General features: G+C 44.5%; 1 protein-coding gene across 1 annotated transcript in view; it reads left to right on the top strand.

The window, feature by feature from the left end:
* Positions 1–16,210: 16,210 nt before the first annotated feature.
* The window catches only part of CASQ2 (calsequestrin 2), a 57,982-nt gene continuing 49,118 nt past the window's right edge, over positions 16,211–25,074 (top strand). Inside the window, exon 1 of the mRNA XM_010968259.3 lies at positions 16,211–16,674. Coding sequence (XP_010966561.1) covers positions 16,441–16,674 — 234 coding nt within the window. The 5' untranslated portion in view covers positions 16,211–16,440. The remainder of the gene's footprint in view (positions 16,675–25,074) is intronic.

Raw genomic sequence — 25,074 nt, 5'->3', positions numbered from 1 at the left:
GTTTTCCTAAGGCAGTCTACCCAGGCAATAGAAATAAAAGCAAAAATAAACAAATGGGGCTTAATTAAACTTATAAGATTTTGCACAGCAAAGGAAACCATAAGCAAAACAAAAAGACAACCTACAGAATGGCAGAAAATATTTGAAAATGATGCGACTGACAAGGGATTAATTTCCAGAAAAATAAACAGCTCATACAACTTAATAACAAAAAAACAAACAACCCAATCCAAAAATAAGCATTAGACCTAAACAAGCAATTCTCCAATGAAGACATACAAATGGCCAATAGGCACATGAAAAAATGCTCAATATCGCTAATTATCAGAGAAATGCAAATCAGAAAATGAGGTATCATCTCACACCAGTCAGAATGGCCAACATTAAAAAGCCCACAAACCATAAATGCTAGAGAGGGGTGGAGAAAAGGTAGCCCTTCTAACATGGTTGGTGGGAATGTAGTTTGGTGCAGCCGTTATGGAAAACAGTACGGAGATTCTTCAAAAGACTAAAAATAGACTTTATTATATGATCTAGCAATCCCACTCCTGGGCATATATCTGGAGGGAACTCTAATTCAACAAGATACATGCATCCCAATGTTCATAGCAGCACTATTTACAATAGCCAAGACACGGAAGCAACCTAAATGTCCATCGACAGATGACTGGATAAAGAAGTTGTGATATATTTATACAGTGGAGTACTACTCAGCCATAAAAAAGAATAAAATAATGCCATTTGGAGCAACATGGATGGACTTTTGACTCCTAGGCAATCACAGGTCTCTTTGAAATTGGGGGCAGACACGAGATGGTGTTTTGCACACTGACCTCAAGGTGATGGTGTGGAAGGATTCCCAAGGAGTAATGTGGAGACAAGGGCTGAGAGGTGCAGTAAGTCAGACAGAGTCCCTGGGCCCCAGTGCTGGGCCAGCCACTTCCAAGCTGTGTGCCTTGCCTAGGCTGTGATCTCCATTTCCCTATAAGGGAGTGAAAGGATTAGACTAGAGCCACTGGCTTCTTTTTCTTTTTTAAGTAGAAGAACACTTCTGTCAAATAAAATCTAAAACGAACCCCAATATAAAAAACAAAGCTGCTCTCACTGGAGCTGAGCAGCCTAGAACATCTCTGTTGGCCCCTTAACCCTCCTTGGGGCACTTCTGTGGGAACCAACAGTTGAAGGGACACAGTTTGCAAACCATGCCTACAAGCCTCCGGCCTGGATGACTTCTGAGGTCCCTCTGGCTCCTAGGCTGCGGGGCTTCCCCTGACCTGCAGGAGCGCCCCTCAGGCTGATGAGAGGTTGGAAGGAAACCTCTCCCACAGTAGGACACTGCTCTGTAAAAGGCTTAGGGCTCCTCCTTTTGCTCTTCTACACACAATTCAGGTTTTCAGGGTTAAGGAATATATGTGAGAATCCTGAGCAGGAAGTACTGTTCACTTATCTTTGGTTGCCAGGGATAGAAAGCAAATTTCATCCTGATTAAACCAAAAAGGAGAATGTATTGGCTTATACATCCAGCCTCAGGAAGGAGCTAAAGACAACTGTAATTAATGACTCAAAACTTCTCTTTCCCTTATCTCTGCTTCTACCATGGGTTGATTCCATTAGCACCTCCTGAAGTGGTGAGAGTCAGGACTGGAATGTCACTCTGCAAGCTTAGAAGCCAGAGAGGGGTGAAATATCCTTTGACAGACTGTATCCAGTTAGAAAACATCAAAAGGCAGACCCTGCTTGGACCACCCTGGGCTACGTGTCCCTCCCTGGGACCTATTGCTGAGGACAGAAGAGTCCCCACCGAGCTCTATGGTGGGTGGAACCCGCTGGAGCCACGTGGCTGGGTCCAGTGGAAGGCTCTTATGAGAAGGAGGGGAGGGGTGAGGAAGGGAAGAGAAAAAGAGCAGATGTCCATTGTACCTGACATCCAGAGCTTTCCCCAGTCTGGGTCCAAGGTATGTTCACAGCATTGTTGCTCCTTAAGGCTGCACACAGCCTTCACTCCAGCCAGACCATCCCTTGCTTTTTGCCTTTGTCTCCCTTGCCTGGTATGTCCTTTTCTGCCGGTCTAAATTCACTCTATTCTTCAATGGTTAGTTGAAATCCATCCCCCTCCAGAAAGCCCTCTTCATGCATCCTGTATAGTCTTTCCTTTCTCTTTCCAACAGCTCTCCCGAAAAACAAAGAGATAAACAAAACCCTGCTTTTTCATTTGCCAGTTTCCATGGTATGAATGTTCCCACCGTGGTCAATTTCAGGCTACCAACAGGACATCACTGAGCGCAGAGTTGCAAAAAGGTGTGCAATACAGCACCATTATATAGAAATCCCACCACACAGATACAAGAGATTTCAATAACCTCATATACTTTAGTAACATGTAGTAAAATAATAAGACGTTTATGAGTTTTGAGTATTTATTAACTTTGTTTTTAATATAATTTATTAAACTGTAAGCTCATATAATGAATTTTTAAATGGTGACTGTGTTTAATAATCAGCTCACAGAATTCTTGAAAAGTGAACAGCTCCAGTTTTGACTTTTCTAGAATTTCACTTAGATAGAGTCATATAGTATGTAGTCTTTTGTATCTGGCTTCTTTTTCTAAGCATAATGTTTTTGAGATTCGTTCATGCATGTATCAGTGGTTTGTCCCTTTCTACAGGGATCGTTCATCATATGAATAATACCACAAAGTTGTATCCATTCATTTTGTTTTGTTCCTAGTTTTTGGCTCTCATGCAGAAAGCTGCTACGAACATGTGTGTACAGGTCTTGGTGTGGACATGAGTTTTCACTTGCCTGGGATCAATAGCTGGGAGATTGTTGTCTTGTATGGCAAGTGCATGTTTAGCTTTAAAAGAAACCACCAGAACGTTTTTCAAAGCGGGCTCACTATTGTGCCTTCCTTCCAGAGATGTATGAGAATTCTAGCTGCTTCACACACTCGCTAACACTAGGCATGGTCAGTCTTTTTGACTTTAGACATTCTAGTGGGTGATGCAGTGATACCTTACTCTGATTTGGATAGGCACTTTTCTAAATGACTGGTCATGTTAAACATCTTTTCATGTATTTATTTGCCGTTCATCTGTCTCCTTTGGTGGAGTATTGGTTCAAATCTTTTGCTCAATTATTCATGGGTTGTTTGTCATATCATTGAGTCTTAAGAGTTATTTATATATTCTGGATGCAAGTTTTTGGTGCATGTGTGTTTTGCAGATATGTCCTCCCAGTCTGTGGCTTTCATTTTCTTAATGATATTTTTTTGAAGGGCAAGAGTGTTTAATTTTAATGAAGTCCAATTTACCAACTTTTGTCTCTTTTATGGTTCTTTCTTTTTGTGTTCTATCAAAGAAATCTTTGCCCAACCCAAAGTCACAAACATTTTCTCCCACATGACTAAAACTATTATTTTTTTAGCTCCCCTATTTAAGTCTGTGAGGTATTTCTGTTTAATTTTTGTGTATGGTTTGAAGTAAGATTCATTTTTTGCATGTGAATAATCAATTTTTATATATGTTTAAAAGGCTTTGTTTTTTAGAGTAGATTTAGGTTCACAGCAAAATCGAGAGGAAGGCACAGCGATTTCCCTGCCCACACACATGCGTAGCCTTTCCCGTTAGCAACGTTCCCCACCAGCGGGTACACTGGTTACAATGGACAAACTTACACTGATACATCATAACCCCCTGCAGCCCACAGTTTACATTAGGGTCCACTCTTGGTGTTCTATATTTAATGGGTTTGGACAAATGTATAATGATATGTATCCATCATTAGCATATCATACAGGATATCTTCACTGCCCGGAAAATCCTGTATTTTCTGCCCACTCATCCCTTCCCCCATCCCAACTCCTGATCATCTAATTTGCTTTTAATCCCATCTAGTGTATTTTTCATACCAGAAATCTAATTTTTCACATCTAGAAGTTCCATTTGCCTTTGTTGGTGAGGCCACAAGCTTATCACTTAGACACTTAGATAATTTTTGACTAGTCCTGTCCAATATTTAATAAAGCCATACAATTCCTTAGGATAACCTAACAAAGAGCAGGGAGTTTGAAATATATAGATATGGATTATCTAGCTTATTAGTCCTGTCACTTCAGGAAAGTCATTTCACTTCTCTGAGTTGAAGGATTCTCATCTGTAAAATTGAAGTGAGCGATACCATTACATGAATGTGAAGGAATCTGATGGAGCAGCAAACAGGTGGAGGAGATGTTCATGGCCATGAGGCCCCTCCCTCAAGCTGGACAACCTCACCAGTTTGGAAGCTGGTTTTAGTTACGAGTCAGAGGGAGAATCAGTCCTCCCTTAGCCCTGGGAAGGAGCAGCAAAATAGTGTTTCTGGATGTCACAAACGCAGGCCACCCATTGCCAGGTACAGTGGCTACTCCTGGAACATTTCTGAGATGATGATCCAGAGCGTGTCACTCCTGCTGTGAGAGCCCATACGTCTCAGGGTGTCACTGCACCATCCCAGAAGGAGGTGCCCACGCCATCCCACTCTGGTCACATGTCCAGGCCCCCTGAGGGCCGAGAATTCTGCCACAGGACAAAATCCCACAGGAACGCAAGCACCTCAGCTTCATCGGGCTGGTCCCATCCTGAGGCTGAGCAATCAGGGCATTTCAGACAGTGGGTAGCTACCACCATGGGACTCAGCAAACAGGACAAGCAGGAAGAGTCATCAGAGGACCATGTTTAAAGCATAACCTCAGGAAAAGTAAAAGAACCATGTAGGCTGCGATGCCTCATCTTGGAACAGCGATGGAGAGAATGTCCTCCCCCATCTAAACCTGTCCTGCAGCCCATGAGGCAAGGAGACGGAGCCGAAAGAGCAGCGAGGTCTACAGCCGGGGCTGGAGACACAGGCAAAGTGCATGCTTCTGCACAAATAAGGAATGAGTGTGTTACATCCTCTTCAGGTCCTGTGTGCTGCTCAAGTCACAAAGACCAAATGCTGGGTATTCTCCACAGAGGGGACTCTGAACCAGCACACTGCGAGCTCGGTGCCGGTTCCCTCCGCCACACCAGTGGCATCTGGGGATCAGACAGCTCCTTGTGGGGAGCTGTCTTGTGCATTGAGCTCATCACTTCTAAACACTTCTATCCGCTAGGTTCTAACCACTAGGTACCAGGAACACCCAACCCCTCCCTGCCGAGTAGTGACAATTGAGAATGTTTTCAAGCATTGCCAAATGTCACCTGGGTTTTCAAATCATCTTTAGCTGAGAACCTCTGATCTGGCCTTCTGGACTTAAGCCTCAGAAGAACTGCTGTCTCTTGCAACAATATTTCCTGAGACTGGAGCTTGGTGTGAAATAGAGACCTCTTATGTTGGCTTACTTATAGCTGTGATGTCAAAAGCCATTATTTTTATATAAAAATCTGCCCCAAGCACTTCGCAGAGCCACACAGCGTGGTGGTTAATTACACGTACTCTGGAGCAAGAACCCCAGCTGCTCCGATCCCAGCTTCACCGCTGGGTGTTGGCTGACACTGGGTGAGGGAATTTCACCTCTTTGTGCCTCAGTTCATTTGTAAACTGTGGATAACCACAGGGACACCCTCACAGGGGACCTGAGGATACGTATTTCACTGTTGCACGTGAAGCACTCTCACAGCGCTTGCCACATGGTGAGCCCTAGAGATGATCTGTTCTGGCATTTTCGGCTGGGAGGCTGTGACCTATTCCAAAGTTCATGACATAATGGTACTAAGACTTCTTTTTCAATTTTTTTTATGAGAACCTAAATTACTAAGCTAAATATCTTGAAATAAAACTGTTTGAGAGCTTCCAATTAAATATTAGTACATGTGGCCCTTAGAGGGGTCCTGACTCAGACACTCAGAGTATTACCCAGCTGCCTCTGTGGTTTTGGCTACTGGAGAGCTTTCAATTACCTTTATTCTTAGCCATCATGTTTTCTAATTTGTGTCCATAACACACTATTGTACAAAGACAAGGTGCTGAAACATACATGAAGAGGAAGCATATTACTAGTAATTCTGTGAACGCATCTGGAGGCAGTCTTCAAAACTCCCCAAGTATAATGTATCTGACCCCAATCCTAATTTACATATCCAGACATAACCATATTCTAAAGTTGGAGTCCAAAAAATACTATTGTAATTATAGTGAATTTGGCTTTTTATTTATTAGGAGTAAAGAGGCTACTCGCATCCATGCTGTACTATTTGTCTCAAAGTACTTATAAGTACTCCGGTGCTCACCCAGGTGGACACTGTGATTGCTTCCCCATCTTCCTCTGGCTTTTGACAATGACCTTAGTGTCATTTAGGTATCCCACCCCCTTCTTGGCAGCCCAGAGCTTTGGGAGAAACTGACTCCACCAGAGTCTCAGTGATTCATTGTAAGTGAATCCCTTGGAGTCTAGTTTTCAGAAGAAGGCACATGTCCTAATGTTAGCTTAGGAGATTGGAGAAGATGGTTACTGGTGGTTTCTGGGGGGAAAATACCCACACTGTCTTCCTGGAAGTAGAAGGGAAAGCATGGAGCCCAAGAGTTGTTTGCAGTCATTTATCACCAGACACAGCCTATAATCTGATGAGGATTTAAGACAAGAGAAGGCAGAGCGGAGAGATGAATACAGAAAAGGTGCTGATGACACTGCAAAGCAGATGAATCATACCAACCAGACAGCCTCCCCTGCCTCCAGTAATTCAAGCTAAGCTAGCTTCAATGGGGCTTTTGTCATTTGCATCCTAACACAATCTCACTGCTATACCTTTAGCTTTTATAATTATTTAGAAATAAACTGAAAAATTATAAAAGCTAAATTTGTTGAGATAAGTGCAATTGATAAGAATGACCAATATCTCATCAGAGCAGTTCTTGTCTATTTTTGCTTGTATAATCCATTGCTAAATTTCAATTTTCCAACGTTTTGCTTCTAGTCAAAATAGAGTAATAGGGAACAATTTATTCTCCCATCTGAAACAATAAAAAAAAACCCTAGGAAAACATTTGAAATAAGTTTTTAAGATGTTGCACTTTAGACAGTGCAAGAGTGGATACTGGAGAGAAAGGAAACAAATGATTTAATGCCTACAACTGCCCCAGCCTACTGTCCGGAGAGAGCCTCTAGGTAGTGGCACAGGGAGGGGTAACCAAGGCAGAGTCCCTGTGTTGAAGAGGAGCTGAGGGTCTAGGGAAACCAAAGAGCTAAAGCTCACAGGCCACAGAAGCAGAGGAGAGAGCTGTATTGAGTGACAACCATGAAGATGACAGAGGCCCCCCTCAAGTATTGAGCAGAATGCTGATGACTGCATGTGTGTACAAAAACTACATGAGACTGGGCAAAAGAAAATCCAGGAGGATTAGACTAGATGGAAAAGTACCCACTGCTCACACAGAACCATTAAGAAGGCCTGTTTCCACCAGCTAGACTGAAAAGCCTCATAATTCATGGGACATTGGGTAGATTGCTCAGAAGAGTCACGTCTCAGCAGTGGAAGATAATTAGTCTCAGGCTAATTGCTGCTCTAGTTCTGCCAAAAAAAAAAAAATCTTAAAATTAAGACCAGAATGGATTAAACTGTTTCCAAAAAATTAACTTCATCACAGAACAAAATTTAAGATTTACAACATTTTAAATAATATAGCACCCAGTGAGGCATTAATTCACAAAGTCTGACATCCAGTTGAATATTATCAGGCATTCAAAGAAGCAGGAAAATATGACCCATAATGATGAGAATAATAATTGAAACTGACTCAGAAGTAACACAGATGCTATAATTAGCAAAGACATTAAGATAGTTATTATAGAATGGATAAAGAAGACGTGATATGTATACACAATGGAATATTACTGAGCCAAAAAAAAGAATGAAATAATGCTATTTGCAGCAACATGGATGGACCTAGAGATTATCATATTAAGGGAAGTAAGTCAAACAGAGAAGACAAATATGTGATATCACTTATATATGGAATCTAAAAAAAAGATACACATTTTATTTACAAATCACAAATAGACTCACAGACATAGAAAACAAACTGGTTACCAAAGAGGAAGAGGGGTGGATAAATTAGGAGTTTGGGATTAACAGATACACACTATTCTATATAAAATAGATAAACAACAGGGACCTACTGTATAGCACAGGAAACTATGTTTAATTTCTTATAATAAGCAATAATGGAAAAGAATCTAAAGAAATATATATGTGTGCATATATACACACATATATGTATGTATATGTATATATATATATAACTGAATTGCTTTGCTGTCCGCCTGAAACTAACATTGTAAATCAACTACACTTCAATAAAAATTAAATTTTAAAAAGCTAGTTATTATAATTATATTCCATATCTTTGAAAAAATAATTCAGAGAAGATATAAAAAGACCAAATCAGACTTTTAGAGATGAGGACATAATGTTTAAGATGAAAAACACACTGGATGAGATTAACAAAATATTGTGTGTTGGGGAAGAAAAGACTACTGAACCCAAAGGCAGAGCAATAGAAACTATCCAAAGTGAAACACAGAGATGGAAAAAGAATTTTAGAAAATGAAAAGAGCAGCAGTGAGCTGTGAGGCAACTCTAAGTGACTCATTCTATGTGCAGTTGGAGTTCTTAAGAGGAAGAGGAGACAGAAAAAATATTTGAAGAAATAATGGTCAAACATTTAATAAATTTAATGAAAACTATAAACCCATAGTTCCAAGGAGCACAACAAACCCCAAGCACAAGAAACATGAAGAAAAGCAAACCGCTAAACCAAGGCACATCAGAATCAAATCGCTTAAATCTATGAATAGAAAGAAAAATCTTAAAAACAGCCATAGGGAAAAAGAAAACTTATGTGCAATAGAACAGAGATGAGGATGACAGCAATTGCTTGTGGGGAATGATGCAAGCAAGATGACAGTGGAACCACTTTAAGGTATTGAAAGAAAAAGCACTGTTAGCTTAGAACTTTTATCCAGTGAAAATATCTTTCAAAAACAAAAGCAAAATGAAAACCTCTTAAGACAAACAAAAGCTAAAAGAATCATCATCAACAGAACTGTACCACATGAAATGGTAAAGCAAATCCCACTGGCAGAAGGAAAATACTGGATGGCCATCTGGGGCTTCACAAGGCACCACAGACCAATATCCTTCATGAACAGAGGTGTAAAAATGCTCAACAAAATTTTAATAAAATTTAAGTTTAATCTAAAATTTATGAAAAGGATAATATTTCATGACCAAATGGGGTTTATCTTAGAAATCCAAAATTGAATTAACTTTCAAAAATCAATCAGTCAATCAATTTGGTAATTCACCAAATCAACAAGGTAGAAAAAGAAACCATATGGTCATCTCAATAGATGTAGAAAATGTATTTTCAACACACATTCTCAAAAGTAAGTTCAGTACTCATTTCTGATAAAAATTCTCAGCCAACTAGGAAAAGAAGTGAACTTTTCCTCCATCTAATAAAAGGCATCTTTATCTTATATATAATGATTATTATTAGGAATGATATTAAAATAAACTCTGTAATAGAGTCTGCAATAATATATCTATTTAGAAATGTCTGAAAATCATTTCTTTTTAAATATGTCATACAAGAACAACTTTTAAAAATTCCTAAGGAGCGCTATTCAGAGATTGTCTATTCCTAAGAAAGGTAAGACAAAAAAGTCGAGGAATGCTGACTCAGGTCATCGCCTTTATTTTGGAGGTGGTGGCAGGTGCAGTGACTGGCCTGCAGAGACGCGTGTCCCAGCTCCCTCATCAGAGGGGATGAAAGGAACCATGGATGTAAGGGAGCTGGACCTACTGTTACGTGCAGAACTGCCCTCTCATCTAGGCATTGCTGGCAGCGGGGCCAGGAGAAGATACTAATCATTTCTGCAGGTACAACAGCCAAAGCCACCCATCAGGCAGCTTTTCTTCATTTTAGGGATCAGTTTCCACTGATTTCCCTCTGTTCGTTCCCTATTGCTACTGCAACAAATCATCAGATGCTTAGTGGTCTAAACGGTAGAAATTTAGCATCTTACAGTATGGAGGTTAAGAGGCTAAAATGAGTTAGCAGGGCTGCATTGCTTCTGGAGGTTCTAAGAAAGTTTGAGTTCCTGTTTCTGTACCTTTTTCACCTTTTAGAGGCTGCCCGAATCCTTTGGCTGGTGGCCCTGCGTCATTCCAATGTCTGCTTCTCTTTCCTCCTCACATCGCCTTGTGAGTCTGACCCTCCTGCCTCTCTTTTTAAGGATCCTGTGGATCACACGGGGCCCACCAAAATAATCCAGGAGAATCTCATCTCCAGGACCTTAATTTAGTCACGTCTGCAAGGAGCCTTTGGCTGTGTAAAGTAACACGTTCACAGGTTGGGGGATTAGGACTCAGGCATCTTTGGGGAATGGAGGGGGAGGCATTATTCTGCCTCTCACACTCTCCATTTGGACATTTTTTTTCCCTTGTCCCTATGGGGCTTTTTTCCCCCCTGTCCTTTTACTGTTCTCCCTGAGAGTTTATATCACCCCTCCGGTTCCAGGACAAACAGACCTGAAGCTTTCCCTTTATCTGCTCTCATATACATTCTCTTCTGAACTAAATTTCTCTCTTTTTCTTTTTTTTTCCCCATTGTTCCTCTTTTTCTTGCTCAAATAACTGACAAAAACCTTTAATTTTCTTGTCCTCTAAATCTTGTGTAATCTAAGTTTTTCCATTTGTGTTTTTCCCTGAAGGAGACAGAGAAGGGCCCCACTCCTTACGCTCAGTAGCGTGCGGTCATGACAGGCCAGGCAGACCCTGGTCTTAAACCCAGTCTCTGCTACTTACTAGCTCTAGGACGGACAGATCACGTGACCTTGCTGAACTTCAGTTTCCCCATCTGCAAAATGGAAGGAGTAATACCCGGCTTGATAGAATTTTAAATGAGATGACGTATAAAATGTAATGAGCCCTGACTCATAGCAGGCACCGAAAACATTCATTCCCTTCTTGTTTTTCCTCCTATGTGCACAATGCACAGGAAGTGACTCGGTGCCAGGCCGAGACCCAGAACCAATCCCCAAATGCACAGCCTCACGTTGTGGGCAGCCGCCTACTGTTCTGAAGCAACTCCAGGCTTGTCCAAGGGACTCCAGGGGTCCCCTGTGAGAGACGTCCAGCTGGTTGCAAGTGGTGAAGAAAACAGAAAGAAAGCCCACCTCCTGGGTTCAAACCCCAGCTCTGCCGTTTCTAGCCACGTGACCCTGTGCAAGTTCATTAACCTCCCTATGCCTCAGCTTACCCACCTGGGAATATGAAAACTACCAACCTCATAGGGTTGTTAAGAAGAAGAACTAAGTTCAATTTGTAAAATACTTAAACTAAGGCCTGGTACAAGGTAAGTGCTTCAAATTTGTTTAACAAGTATTTGATGAGAACTACTATAGGTGTGGCTGGTTGCAGGGGTTACTTTGAAGAGATGCTGTCCTGGCTCCTGTAAATATCCGTCTAGCTGGGGAAAGAAGAACCCCAGTGGGAGGGATGTTTCCAGGGACAATATGGTACCTACAGGGAGTGAATGTCAGTCAGCACCTGGTCTACACTGATGGACCCCCTGAGGAAGTGACATTCATTAAAACCTGGACGGTTATACAGCCAAGCTCTTATTCAACCCAGCATTGCTCTTTATCTGCCCGGTTCTGTTTAGTAGTTTTCTAGTGCTGGGGAGCAGGGAAGGCTCCTGGGGCTGCCTGATCTTCAGAGTCAAAAGGAAAAGGAGAAGTAACTAACAGGACTATTCTGATTTGAGCAGAGGAAGCCTGAGCCCGTGGGGCACAGGGCTGGAGACACAAGCATTTCTGGGACTTTCTCTTCCAGGCCAGCTGGCTGACTCCCCTGGCCGGTGGCCCAGCCAAATGGGAGAAGAGGAAAAGGCTCAAACAAAGAAAGATGCCATGCTCAGCTTTGTCCACTGGGTGGAGTATTTTAGCCAAAGAAGGGGCCTTTGGAGGCAGCGAAGTCCTGGACTCTGTCCTGGGGGAGAGGCAAGCTTGGACTTGTCCAGAGCCACGTCCATCAAACCCCTCAGTGGGTAACACCAACAAACTCCCACAAACCTGTGGCCTGTGCCAAGGCCTATCTTGGGAAAAGAAAATACTCTACGGGCAGAACAAATTCTAGAATTTTAGGGCCAAAAGGGGCCATAGGAGACCAGTGAGTCTGACCCTTTTCCACAAATTAGAAAGGAGAGGAGACTCCACCAAAGTCCCACGGCAAGGCTGGGCTGTCAGGCCGGCCCTGGACCCAGGTCTCCTGACTCCCGGTCACTGCTCTCGCTGAGCTGCCTCCAAGTCCTTCAGATAGGTCCCCTGCCCGTGGCCCCTCCGGTGTAGGTGTGAGCCCGTATGTCTTACTAACAGACAAAAGAATTTGAGAGAAGACTGACGCTTTCATAGGAGGAAGGAGGATACAACGCCTCCTAGTGGTGGGAATTCGTAGGTCTCAGCGCCGAGCCGGGGGCCTCCTCTCCCTGGGACTGGATTTCCTCTGCAGCTTGTTCCCAGCCTCACCCCTCCTCTCCCTGCTGCTCCCAAGCTCCCTCCCTGAAGATGCTTTCCTCCACCCCTGTCCAAAAGGGCCACCCCCTACCCACTGTCACAGGCTCTCCCTTGCCCTCAATTGTTCTTCAGAGCACGGATAACTGAGCAGGAACCTATGGGGCCTCCCTGGGACAGACCCCTCCCCCATATCCTCCGCTGTGGATCCTCTCTGAAGTGCCCAGATAATAGTATCAGATGCACCCTTCTGGAGTTGTTTTACAGAGGCCAACACCACCACCAAATGGAAGAAATTAACTACTTGATGATCATGAGCACAGAAGCCACTGGCGCCTAAGGCCTGATGCTGCTAACCCCTGTGACCCCGCCCTGTTGTCGGCTGGTCAGAGAACTGTGCACTAGCTGATCACGTACCCCACCACCCCCAACCCTTTCACCTGGCCTTTCCAAAAGCTTTGCTGAAATCCTTCTGGGGAGAGCAGGGTATTTTGAGCACGAGCCACCCCTTCTCTTTGTATGCCGCCTTACAGGAAAGCTGCACTTCCCTTCACCAAAACCCACTGTCAGGAGATTGGCTTTACTATGCATGGGTGAGTGGATCCATCTGGTTCAGTAACACACATGCCTCTACCTGAAGTCATATTTTACATGGGCGCACATGCACATGCACACATGCACACACGCATACACGCACACGCCCCATACATACATTTTGTTTGTTTGATTATTGTCTCCCTTCTAGGATGTAAACCCAGTGAGTTCAGATGAATAATGTGTCCAACTTCAGTACCCAGAAGACGGTCTGGTACATAGACAATGCCCCGTAAAAATGTATTTAAATAGCAAATAAATGAAAGATCATAGCTTCAAGTCCCGACATCTGTAAAATGAGTTATTGTAAAGATCAAATTAAATAGCATATGCAAAACTGTCCTGCCACCTGTCAAGGATAAACAAATGAAAGGGGCGAGGCTGGAGTCAGGGATTCTAGTGCGCATCCGCTCACGGAGTGAAGGACTGGAAATTGTTAGCAAAAATAAGGGGCCTACATCATATATTGAGACAATAACTAACATTTATTTGTATTGGTTTGTATACTTTGTTTTATCCTTTCTTGTTTAAAAACAAAAACAAAAAATACCTGCTAACACACATAAAGCTACATATACACTTCCACCACATAAACCAGGTATGCGTTGGTGACACCCTAACTTGGGTAGCCTCTAAAACTGGAATGAAAAAGCTGATTTGCGTGATGCAAAGTTGACTCAAAAATGTCAGAAGCATCCCTTGTTTACAAAGTAAATACATTAAAGTTGGTGAGCAAGAAGGCAAAGGAAAAACAATAAAAGGCAGCCAGAAAAAAAAAAAGAGGCTGATTTATAAAACGTAGACCATGCAAACCTAACCTTACTGAGAATGGGACACACATTTAGGTCCACCCTGTGGATGGACAGTGGGAAACCTGATCACCACAGCATATGGCACTGGACATTCCATCCTCAGGGCTAGGCTTTGAGGCCCCAGATAGAGCCAGGATATAGGAACAGGAACTTTCCATATGGGGGCTTTTTTTTTTTTTCTGTTAATACACAGTTGGTCCTAAGCCAGACTTGAGGGCTAACCTAAATTTTAAAAAATTATCCCTTTGCCCTGCTACCTTTTCATCAGTTGCAAGTCAGTGGGAAATTCAAAGACTGACTTTAAATATCTCCCAGGTTTTTGGTAACATTAAATTTTTTTTAATATATTAAGAAAAGTGGAGCAAATTCTAAATAAAGATAAGCCAATGAGATTGAGACAACTGGGAACAGTTTTGGGAAGCCAACCTCGAAAAGACAAGATATATACATGGCTTCACTCGGAAATCTTTTTCCCCCTAAATTTTCTAAGGAAAGCAGAAATCTCACATGCTTGCTGATGACCTGAAAAGCTAACCACATCTTCGAATGGCTATGCTTGGCTCTCTCTTTAGAAGCCAAGAGAATTCACCACTAGAAAGAGCTGGATGCTGTCGTGGGTTTCAGTGATGGTTTCCCTGGCTTCCTGGACATGAACGTGTCCTGAAAACAACTCCCGTCAGCCTGACTCAGCGTCGGGCCCTCTGGCTGCAGTAGAGGGGCTTGATCTCACTCACGTCTGCCACTGAACTTCTTTTTTTACTTCTGTCCCCTGCCAAGCTGCGTGACAAAGTCTTCGATATTTCCAGAGCTGATTTTCCAACCAAGGGAAGAGAAAAACTTGGCCTGATTCTTGAGAACAAAAGACCACTCTAAAGAAACAAAAGACATGAGTGGACTGTTGTTTGACCAGAAGAGATGGGCAAGGAGCCACTTAAGAAAACGGGCGTCTGCGGGGGAATTGCCCCATCAGAGTAAAAGGGACCAGGAGCAGGGGGCTCCCAGGCAGAGCTACGCCCTCACTCAGGCACCTAGTAGCGTGATCTCTGACAAAGAGCTGGGCTTCCTGAAGCTCAGTAAGCTCACCCACGCAATGTGCCCGCATCACGTCTGCCCCAACCGCCTGCTGGATTCAAGGAAAAATGGACAAGAAAGGGTTCGCAAACCATTGCTATTAGAAACCGGCAAGTAATCACTGTAATAACCTACGTGCCACCATCTCCACGAAGAGCAGAAGGAACTAAAGCAGCTACCGTGTCGGGCTGACTGCTTGGTACTGTGCTTATCCATCTCTATGTTCCAAACCTTCCAATATCGTTGTGAAGATCACCAGGTCACATGGGGGGTGGGGCGGGGCTGAGGGTCAGAGAGCGTGAGTGACCCTCCAGAGGGTCAGCCATTAAGAGGCAGAGCCCAGATCTGAACTCAGATCTGTCTGGCTTCTGGACTCGCTACAGCAGTCTGTCTCTAATGGAGAGGAAAGGGGCAAAAATGATACATTAGGGGGTCATGTTAAGAAAGAAAGATGACACCGATGATTGTGAAAAACCTAAGAGGTTTCCGAGGAAGACTGTTGAACTTTTGTTTAATTTTACAACATGGACAGGCTTTCCTGATGATAGCTGTGTTCAGCTGTGGGCAGGGGTGGAAGGAGAGGGGCTGTGACCCCCGGGTGAGCTGGGACCTCTGCAGCTACTTACGTGGAGAAAGGGTGTCTCTTCTTCCCTCCCCTGGTGACCGATAGAGCCACGGGGGATGTGGCGCAGTGGCCAGCCAGGGAAAGGCAGGTGCGGGACAGCAAGTCCACCCGGGGGCTCGTCTGGTTCCCACATCAGCAGTGAGCAGGTAGGGGATGGGCAGCCTGCCAGTAAGGGACAGGCTGAAATACCTCCCTGGAGGAATGGACCGATTTAATAGCATCTGAGTGGCCCTGTAAACATCCCAGCCTCTCCATTTGCTCATTGGTGCCACTGGCCCATCTCTCTCTCTCCTCATTTTCCCCTCCTCCCACTGAGTTTATTTCTCTCCTCTGACCTTCCCAGCCTCCTTATTTCCTATGCACACGTTCCCCTGTCTCCCTCCTGCCTCCTCGCTCTCCACCACCCTGACAAACTGTACCAGCGAATCCCTCAACAGTGCCGTATCTAACTTTTTTTTTTAATTCATTGCATGATTTATTTTTAGCCCGAAACAACTGCATCCTAAAAATGGAGTTCCTGATGAGACAGGGGCTGGGCAGAGCTATGCGAGGTATCTGGGGCTTGGCCGCCCAGCCTGGCTCTTGTTCTAAGCACGCATGTGTGTGAGCCTCCACCCACTCCGTCCTGCGCCCACAATTACAGTTAGCAGCCCGAGAAGGCAAAGAGGGGGTTCTCGGCCTGGGGAGGGCCAAGGAGAGAGACGAAATCGGCCTCTCTGCTCCCCACCCCTCCCAGCACGTCTTCTAAGAGTCCATCCTCTTTCCTGCACGCGGTATTTCTGGGAAAGACAAACAACACTTCGCCCTGATGAAGAGAACTCACCTGTTCATCCTGGGGGTCTACCTGCTGTCCTCCTGCAGGGCAGAGGAGGGGCTGAACTTCCCCATCTATGACGGCAAGGACCGCGTGGTCAGCCTCACGGAGAAGAACTTCAAGCAGGTCTTGAAGAAATATGACTTGCTCTGCCTCTACTACCATGAGCCCGTGTCTTCAGATAAAGTCGCACAGAAACAGTTCCAGCTGAAAGAAATCGTGCTGGAGGTAAGAGGGGGCCCCTCCGGCCGTGGGGTCCAGTGAGCGTGAGCGGGCCAGCACTTGGGAGGCGGGGACATGAGGGTGCCGAGAATACATCCTGAAGTCTTGCCCCATTTCAGTCATAGGCATGTCTGAAGACATTCTTGTTGCAAAGCTGGAATGTACGAAAAACAGGGGTAGGTCCAGACCCTTAAGACAGGTCAGTCGAATGTGCTACACGTTGCCTGGGTCTGATGTATAGTCTGTCATCCAGTGGTCCTCTTGATTTCTCAAGGGCAATAGATCCAGAGACCGTTTTTCTCAGAGAGGGCTAAAACTATTGTTAAAAAGCCTGGCTGATATGAAATTCGGGGGTAGTTTGGGTGCCAATTCCCTCCTCTTGCTCCTGCAAGTCCCCTGGGGAGGAGCAGTCATTTGACCTTGCCTCTCTTCACGGGTCAGTTGGGAAACACCACTAAGCGATGCCCCTCTCTCGTGACTCAGTTTCAGTCAATATCTCTCAGCGTAAATGTAGGAAGATTTTAGCTGCACGTTCATTAATGGGGATTTTTTTTTCTCAGAAAGTTCTTGGTGTGAGTTCAGGGAGGATGCTGAAGGCAGTTATTTTATCTGCATTACACGGCCTGTCTGCAAACCTGGCAGCAGGGGCCCCTTTTCTAATCCTGTGTGAGGGCCCCAGGAACCCGTCCTGCAGTGCCTCCTGGACAGTTTCAGATCGCTTACACTCAGGAGCACCTGCGAGTGCCAGGAATTCTAGTAGACACCAAGATCCCTGAGCAGTCCCCACACCCAGCTCAGCCCAGGCACAAATCTGTGAAAAGGACTATTTGAGAATCACAGCAGTTTATTAACCGATACAACTAGAAAGCTCAGCTTAATCAGATGCTTTCTTTTTTCCCCCAGTTTTACTGAGAAATAATTGACATACACTATAATCAAATACTTTGATGAACTGAATTACCATATAAAACCCATGTGGATTCTAATCCTCAAAAAAAAATTGACTGTAATGAAATCCAGGAAAACCATCCCAAAAACATCAAAATATCCTTGATAATTTAAAAAGCATTGCAGGGAAAGGGTATAGCTCAGTGGTAGAGCGTGTGCTTAGCATGTACAAAATCCTGGGTTCAATCCCCAGTACCTTCATTAAATAAACAACTAAAAATAAAAAGCATTGCAGAATCCTGTGTCTCCTGATCATCATACAAATCCCTATTTTTCAGAGGATTTATACATGGTAGTGTGGTCATGACAGATCTAGTAGACAAAAAACTAAGCATTTAAAAATATCACGATTAGCATTATTTTTCTCCTCGGGCTCCATCCTGAGGGCTGAATGTGGAAGTTCAGTTCCCTCTGTGGGTTACAAGCAAAGAGAAAACAGAGACAGTTATTAGGTCTTTGTGCTAAATATATAGGAAAATGGCAGGCTGGAAAAAGCCAGGACAAACAGCACGGCTGCTACTGAACCCATGAAATCCTCACTCACTTTATCATCTCCATCTCGAACTGCCTTACTCAATGATAGAGACATTTTTATGAAAAGTTAATTGAAGGCATAAGGATTCTACCACATAAGTCCATCACTGTTCACTTAGCCGAGAACTCAAAAAGATGCCAGTGCAAGAATGACCCCTATCTCTGATTCTCTCATATTAACACACACAAACTCCCCCAAGAATCTATCTCCCCAAACAACAAGGTCCTACTGTAGAGCACAGGGAACTAGATTCAATAACTTGTAATAACCTATAATGAAAAAGAATATATATGTATTACTGAATCACCATCCTGTACACCAGAAACTAACACATTGTATATCAACTACCTTTGAGCTAAAAAGATAAAAAAACCCTTTCCCAAAGACGACTTCTGTACTCCCAAGCAAAATCCTGAGAAGGACTTTGCCCTGGGCTCAGCATCCCTTCAGCTGCCTTTGATCTGAGTTCCTGGCAGAGACATACAAAATGGAGTTCAGCACAGGGGGTAGTCTGATGCCCCACAGTCTCCGAAATCATTAGGGGAAAGAGGTCATAAAACTTGGAGTCAGGAGATCTGGGCTTATGTTCTGGCTTTGTCTCTACTGGGCACAACACATAGGGCAGGTTATTTAGTTTCTCTAAGCCTCATTTTCTTACCTATTAAATCTGGAAAAATAATAACTATCATACAGACTTATGAGATGATTAATAATAATTAACATTTATTGAATGCCTACTGTGTGCAGGGATAGTTCTGGGCACTTTGTATGTGGTAGCTGGTTTTGTTACTGAAGACAGGTTTGCGTGCCTGACACACAGTGAGGCCAAACAAACCAAAACTTCGGAGTTTGGAGCAGAGAAAGGTTTAGTGCAGGGCTGAGCAAGAAGAACGGATGGCTCATGGACCCCAGAACCCCTGAACTCCCTTAAGGGTTTCAGCTGAGCACTGTTAAAGGCCAGATGAAGGCAGGGCGTCCCAGGGTGTGTGATCAGCTGTGTACAATTCTGATGGTTGATGGTGATCAATCCTTAGGCGCCAGAATGTCTGGGGGCTGCGTGCTCATGATCATCAAATAGATAATTCCTTCCATGTGGTGGTGGTTTATAGCACCTGAAAAACTCAGGAAATATGCATGAGATACTATTATCTGAGTCCTTCAGAGAGGAGCTCCAGCGAGGATACGGGGTGTGGGGTCTGTCCTGGAAAAGCCCCACAGGGTCCTGAACAGTTACAGTTTGCTCCTTACAATATTTCTATGGGGTAGTTACAGTTACTATCCCCATTTTATCGGTGGGGAAACTGAGGCACAGAGAGGCAAAGTTGCCCAAGGTCACTCAACTAGTGCAGGTGAAGCCAGTCTTAGCCCCTACACTGTGTAACTGCTGGAATCGAATGAGACAATGATGTACAAGGAGCTGTTGGATGCCCTGTTCAGGATTATTTTGAGTCTCCTTAAATAGTGTCCTCAGCCTGTGGGCCTGGGCCTGACGATGCAGCCATAATACCAGCAGGGCTGGGAAGCACATAGTACTGGAGACACTGCTCATGCTAGAAGCCAGGGAGGAGGCTGGGCTCCCTTCATAGGGGGAGGTGGGCCTTCGCTGAGATACCTGTCAGATATAGGCTGCTCCTCAGGATCCAAGACAAAAATGGTTCCAGGAATCCCATGAGAGGGTGGATGTGAGCCTCTAAATTTTCTCCGTGGTCAAAAAAGCCTATGTTGCCTTCTTAATTCCCTGGACTCCAAACCTACACTAAGGAAAATATTCTGCCATGTCCAGGGCTGGGTCTGTCCAGGATAGAAGGAGGGGGAGGCAGTTCCCAGGGTACATCCGCGAGGCAGTGAGACCTCCGCCCTGGGCAGACAGTGCAGGGAGAGTCGGGTCCTTTCCTCCAAACAGTTTAGGAAAGTGACTTCCCATGTTTGTTTTTTATCATAACTCCCTGTGACCTAGTGCACACAGACACAGACATACACAAGTGGAACAAGTCTCATAGGACAACACTTACTTGGGGAATACTTGGCTTAACAAATTCTCTTGTCTTCTATTTTATTGTTCTTTTCTATTTTATTCTGTTGTAGTTCATTAAAAAAAGAAACTGACCCAAACCTATGAAACTGATTTCCCTCTCCAGTGATGAGTTGCCAGCCCCAGGGGGAAAAACTTGGGGAATTTCTAGGGGTTAGAAGTTTACAAACTAGAAGTTCATCACTCCTCACATGAGGGCCATCATGTTCTGATGAAAATCCAAAGGTACTGTGGTCAATGTTTTGTCTGTTGCTTTAAGGACTGACACTGAAACATCCAGAAACAGCCCCACACACAGGGTGAGGAGGTCACTGCCTGACTAGGGACCTTGAAGTGCCAATCAGTGAGTCACACATCTGTCACTGACCTAGGTTGGGCCTTGGGGTGCGCTGTGGATACAGGGAACGTGAACACTCAGGGGGCCCACGGCCTCATGTGGGAATTACAGTGAAATACAAGTGAAAAGCCGCAAAGCCATGGGGTCGCTCTAATAGTAGGGCAGCACGGGGTCCTCAGGGAGAGATGTAGAAGGCATGACAGGGAAGAACTGGTTTGTGAAAACGAGAAGAATTTACTGGGCACATAAACAAGGGCGGGGAAGGATCCACAGGAGCTAAGACTGTGATAGCTCTGAAATATTTTCTCACCTCACTAGCTTTTTCCTAAAATTTGGCCACCGAGCCTCATTCCTTTAGGTGAAACTTTTATCCCTCGTCCAGCCCCTCTGGCAGAGGTAGTCTTTGAAGATGTTGCCCTCATTTACTCCTCCACCTGACCAAGTCTGAGCTCTGAGTGAGAGCAGGGTTTGCGGGGGAAGGGGAGGAAGGGGAGACCTCACATCACTAGAGCTTAGGGCGGACCAAGGCCAAGGAAAGTGGCATCGGGAGGCACTGTACTCAAAGCTTGCTTTCTGTTCGGCCGGGGTCTAGCTCTGGAGGGCGGGCGCTCTGTACATAGTTCTATCCAGATGCTCTGTAAATGCTTGTTGAATGAATGAGTGAAAGTGAGAGCTCAAAAGCATCTTGAGATCCATCTAGACTGCTCTGAGCCCCTCAGCAATGCAGCCTCACTGGGTGTGAGCTACGCAGCTGAGCAAGGCTTTCCACATTGTGAAGAGGAAGAATCGGTTCACTTCTTCAGGGTGGACTAGTCCCTTGGACGGGCAGGCAGCCTGGGGTCCTGGCACAGAAGTAGCTACGTTATGCCGGTAGCTGCCCTCCAGGCTGACCAGCTGCTCCCGTTGCTTCTCGGGTCCTAGGCTGCTCCTGAGCGTCCCCTCTGCGGGGGTCTGTCTTCTCTTCCCACGTAGGGGCCCGACTTCAGCTCATTCCCACACTTGACCTGCCCAAGGGCTCACCCTGAGCACCCCTGGGTATTCAGTGGCAGGATCAGTACTTAAAAATGATTGGAAATGACCTCTGCCAGCAGGAGAGGGTTATTCTTCTGACTGATTTTCCAATGCTGGTTAGAAGGTCATTTCCCAATAATTTTTAGGTAGTGATTCCAGCACAGATCAACCATCAGGCTCCATTGGGGGGTGGGAGGGAGGGCTAGATCCATCATCTGTGGTGGAACCTGAACCCTGTGCAGTGTGGGCCTCTGGATTCTGCTGCTGTTTGGTGAGCATCTTGGTGCCACAGTTCTCAGTCTGCCAGGACCCCAACAGGCTGAGCTGCATTCTCTGTCCAGGTCTGTCTCCTAATCCATCTGTAGGTCAGGGAAAATATCTTTGGTAGGGTGACTGCAGCCCCCTCACTCTCCATGTGCCCAGTGTCCTTGACATGACTTGTACACGGCCATCCCTGTGCATCCAACTCCAGATGAGGCGGGGTACTTGGGGAAAGCAGACAGCCGGGGGTCATAGTGACTGAACTTCTCTTCTGCTGACTGATCCTGGGCAAGTCACAGATAATGCATTCCATTTTACTCGTCTTAAAAAATCAACCATGTGCTTTCTACCTCAGTGAATTCAGAGAATTAAATGAAAGGTGAATAAAAAATTCTCGTGAGATTATAAGAAGCTATACAAGTATTAGGTGTAATTTAAGTTGATTGCTACTTTGGAAATTAATCTATCTGGAATGTTCATTGAATGCCTAAAATATCTATATGGTGCTTATCAAATATTAATCCCCTTCACCTGCAACTTGAAATATAGCCCATGTTCTTGGCCAATTGCGATAGTTCTCAAACTTGGGTGCACGTTGGAATCACCTAAGGAGTTTTTAAAAGTCCCTATGCCTGGGTCTGATCCCCCCCAGACACTGATTTAATTGATGATGGGGTAAGAGATAACACCTAAGTGCTACAGCTTTTAAAAGCTCTAAAGTGCAGCCAAGTTTGTGGACCACTTGAGGCCTGATGCTCAAAGTGTGGACCCCAGACCACACCAATGGCAAAGATATCACTTGGGTACTTGTTGCATTTAAACAGGATCCCTTCACAAGCACGTTAAAGTTTACAAAGCACTGTACTGATCTATTGGGTTGGGAAATTTTCCAGATGACCAGGATCATGTTGCACCTGCTTGACCTTTGGTCTGTTGACTCCCCTGAAAGACAATGAACACGCCAGCATTCCTCTGATTTGGAGAGCTGCTGAGATGTTAAGTTGGTTTGGGGACTGCAGGGATTCAGGTCTGTGCTGGGACTCAGCCAGGCCTTCTGTTACCGAACTCAAGTTCATGCGCCTGACCCACAGTGAGGCCAAACAAACCGAAATGCCAGAGTTTGGGGCAGAGAAAGTTTTAGTGCAGGGCCGAGCAAGGAGAATGGATGGCTTGTGCCCACAAAACCCCTGAACTCCCTGAAGGGTTTCAGCTGAGCATATTTAAAGGCCAGGTAAGGGTGGGGCAGCCCAAGGTGTGTGATCGGCTGTGCACAGTTCTGATTGGTTGATGGTGATCAATCCTTAGGCGCCAGTAGGTCTAGAGCTACGTGCTCATGGTCATCAAGTAGTTAATTTCTCCCATTTGGTGGTGGTTTTTAGCATCTGAAAAACTCAGGAAATATGCATGACATACTATTATCTGAGTCCTTCAGAGAGCAGCTCCAGCAGAGGATATGAGGGAGGGGTCTGTCCCAGGGAGGCCCCCTAGGGTCCTGCTCAGTTACACTCTGTCCTCCCCCACTGCCCCCTTACTCACACAGTCAGTGACTAGTACTTTGGACCCCTTTAGAAGGGCAAGGTCTGGGACTGTGGGAAGCCTTCCCCTATAGGAGAGGTTTCCGGTGGAATTACAGGGGTTTGTAAGGCCAGATCACGAGGTACCTTTCTAAGTAATCTTGGGTCAGGGTCCAGGATTTACCTTCAGAAAGAAAGGAAAAGAATCTACGTAGGTGCCATGTCACGTTGCCCTTTTCTCCAAAAGACATGACAAGTCTGAGAACCCTGGATCAAATTGCCCAGGATCAAATATGAAGATGTTAGCATGTTTAATGGGAAATTACGGGAAAGCTTCTTTGAGTAAACTGGCGAGTTGCTCTATAAGGTAGAAATAAGTCTTGTGAGCACCCAAATAGAAATATTCGCTCTTTCATTTATTCATCAAATATTCATGCACTGCTTGCTTAGAAAATGCAGATGACACGGTCCCTGGTAACTAAGGAGATGTTCTTTTTTTTTGATGGTAAGAACTCACTTCCTTTAGGTCTGTGTTTAAGTGTCACCTTAAGAAAGAAGTTATCTTCCTGACCACCTATATAAGTCGCTCTCCGAGCATTCCCGTATTCCTGTACCCTACTTTATTTTTCTCCATAGCACTTGGCTGACGTAGTGCAAATTGTCCAACACTGCTATAGAGTGTAAAACCCACAGAGACAAAGACTTTATTCTCTTCTTTGCTGTACGCCAGCACCTAGATCAGTGTCCGATCATACTGGGCTCTCAACAATGTTTGCTGAATGAATGTTGAACGAACAGAAGAGGGAGGAGTAGGGAAATAGCACTTATTATGAACTTACCATAAAACATGTCCAACATGGGTGCTTTGCATACGTCATTTTGTTGAATTCTTACAACATATTCTCACATTATATATAAAGAAATGAACCCCATAGCATTGAATGGAAATTGCCCACAGTCACAAAACTATAAAACAGCACAGCACGAAGCAGGATTTGAACTCACATCTATTTGGTTCCAAACATCATGCTCCTTCCACTACACCCGGAAACAGCTGAATGGGATTGCTTAGCATTTGAAAGCAGTGCCAGTTTACAGAAGCACAAGTGTCTCTAATTTGCATTCTGGATTTTCACCCACACTTGAGCAATGTTACATTTCACAGCTGGACTATGTGTTGAACCGAAGTGACCAATGTGAGTAAAGGGACTAATGCTTAGCACCTACTTGGTATTTAATGAATGTTTGTTGGGTGGGTGGATGGGGGGATGGATGGAGAGAAGAGAAAAAGGCCAGGAAAAAAGTAGGAAAAAAAGAAAGAAAAAGGCAAGGAATTACAGATGCATTGCCTATATTGGAAATCTTTTTCTCCTGGATATCTTTTTAAAATTAAATTAAAAACTTTTAAACAAGAATCAAATGGAAATGTAAAAACTCAAACTGAATCTTTCAGATTCAGGGAACTGTTTGTCTTTGCTTAATGCCACTGAAAAATGGGTAAAAGATACATTTTTTAAACCATGGGACTCTCAGTCCAAAATACATACACAGCATGGGCAGAAACCTCTGGGCTCTAAAAGTCTGACACTGCCTTCAAACCTATTTAGCACTGGCAGATGTCCCAGTGGTTGCATTTCCAAAGCCCAAGAGAGGAAGACAAAATGAAGTTTCTGGAGTTAAGTGAATCTACAGATGGAATGATGTGGGAACACTGGGCAGAGAATAGCAACACACACAGGATTCAGGTATTTCTTCCAACTGTCGGCTG

The sequence above is a fragment of the Camelus bactrianus genome, chromosome 9 (assembly GCF_048773025.1).
Source record: "Camelus bactrianus isolate YW-2024 breed Bactrian camel chromosome 9, ASM4877302v1, whole genome shotgun sequence".
In the NCBI taxonomy this organism is placed as follows: domain Eukaryota; kingdom Metazoa; phylum Chordata; class Mammalia; order Artiodactyla; family Camelidae; genus Camelus; species Camelus bactrianus.
This window is presented reverse-complemented; position numbering and strand designations above follow the sequence as displayed.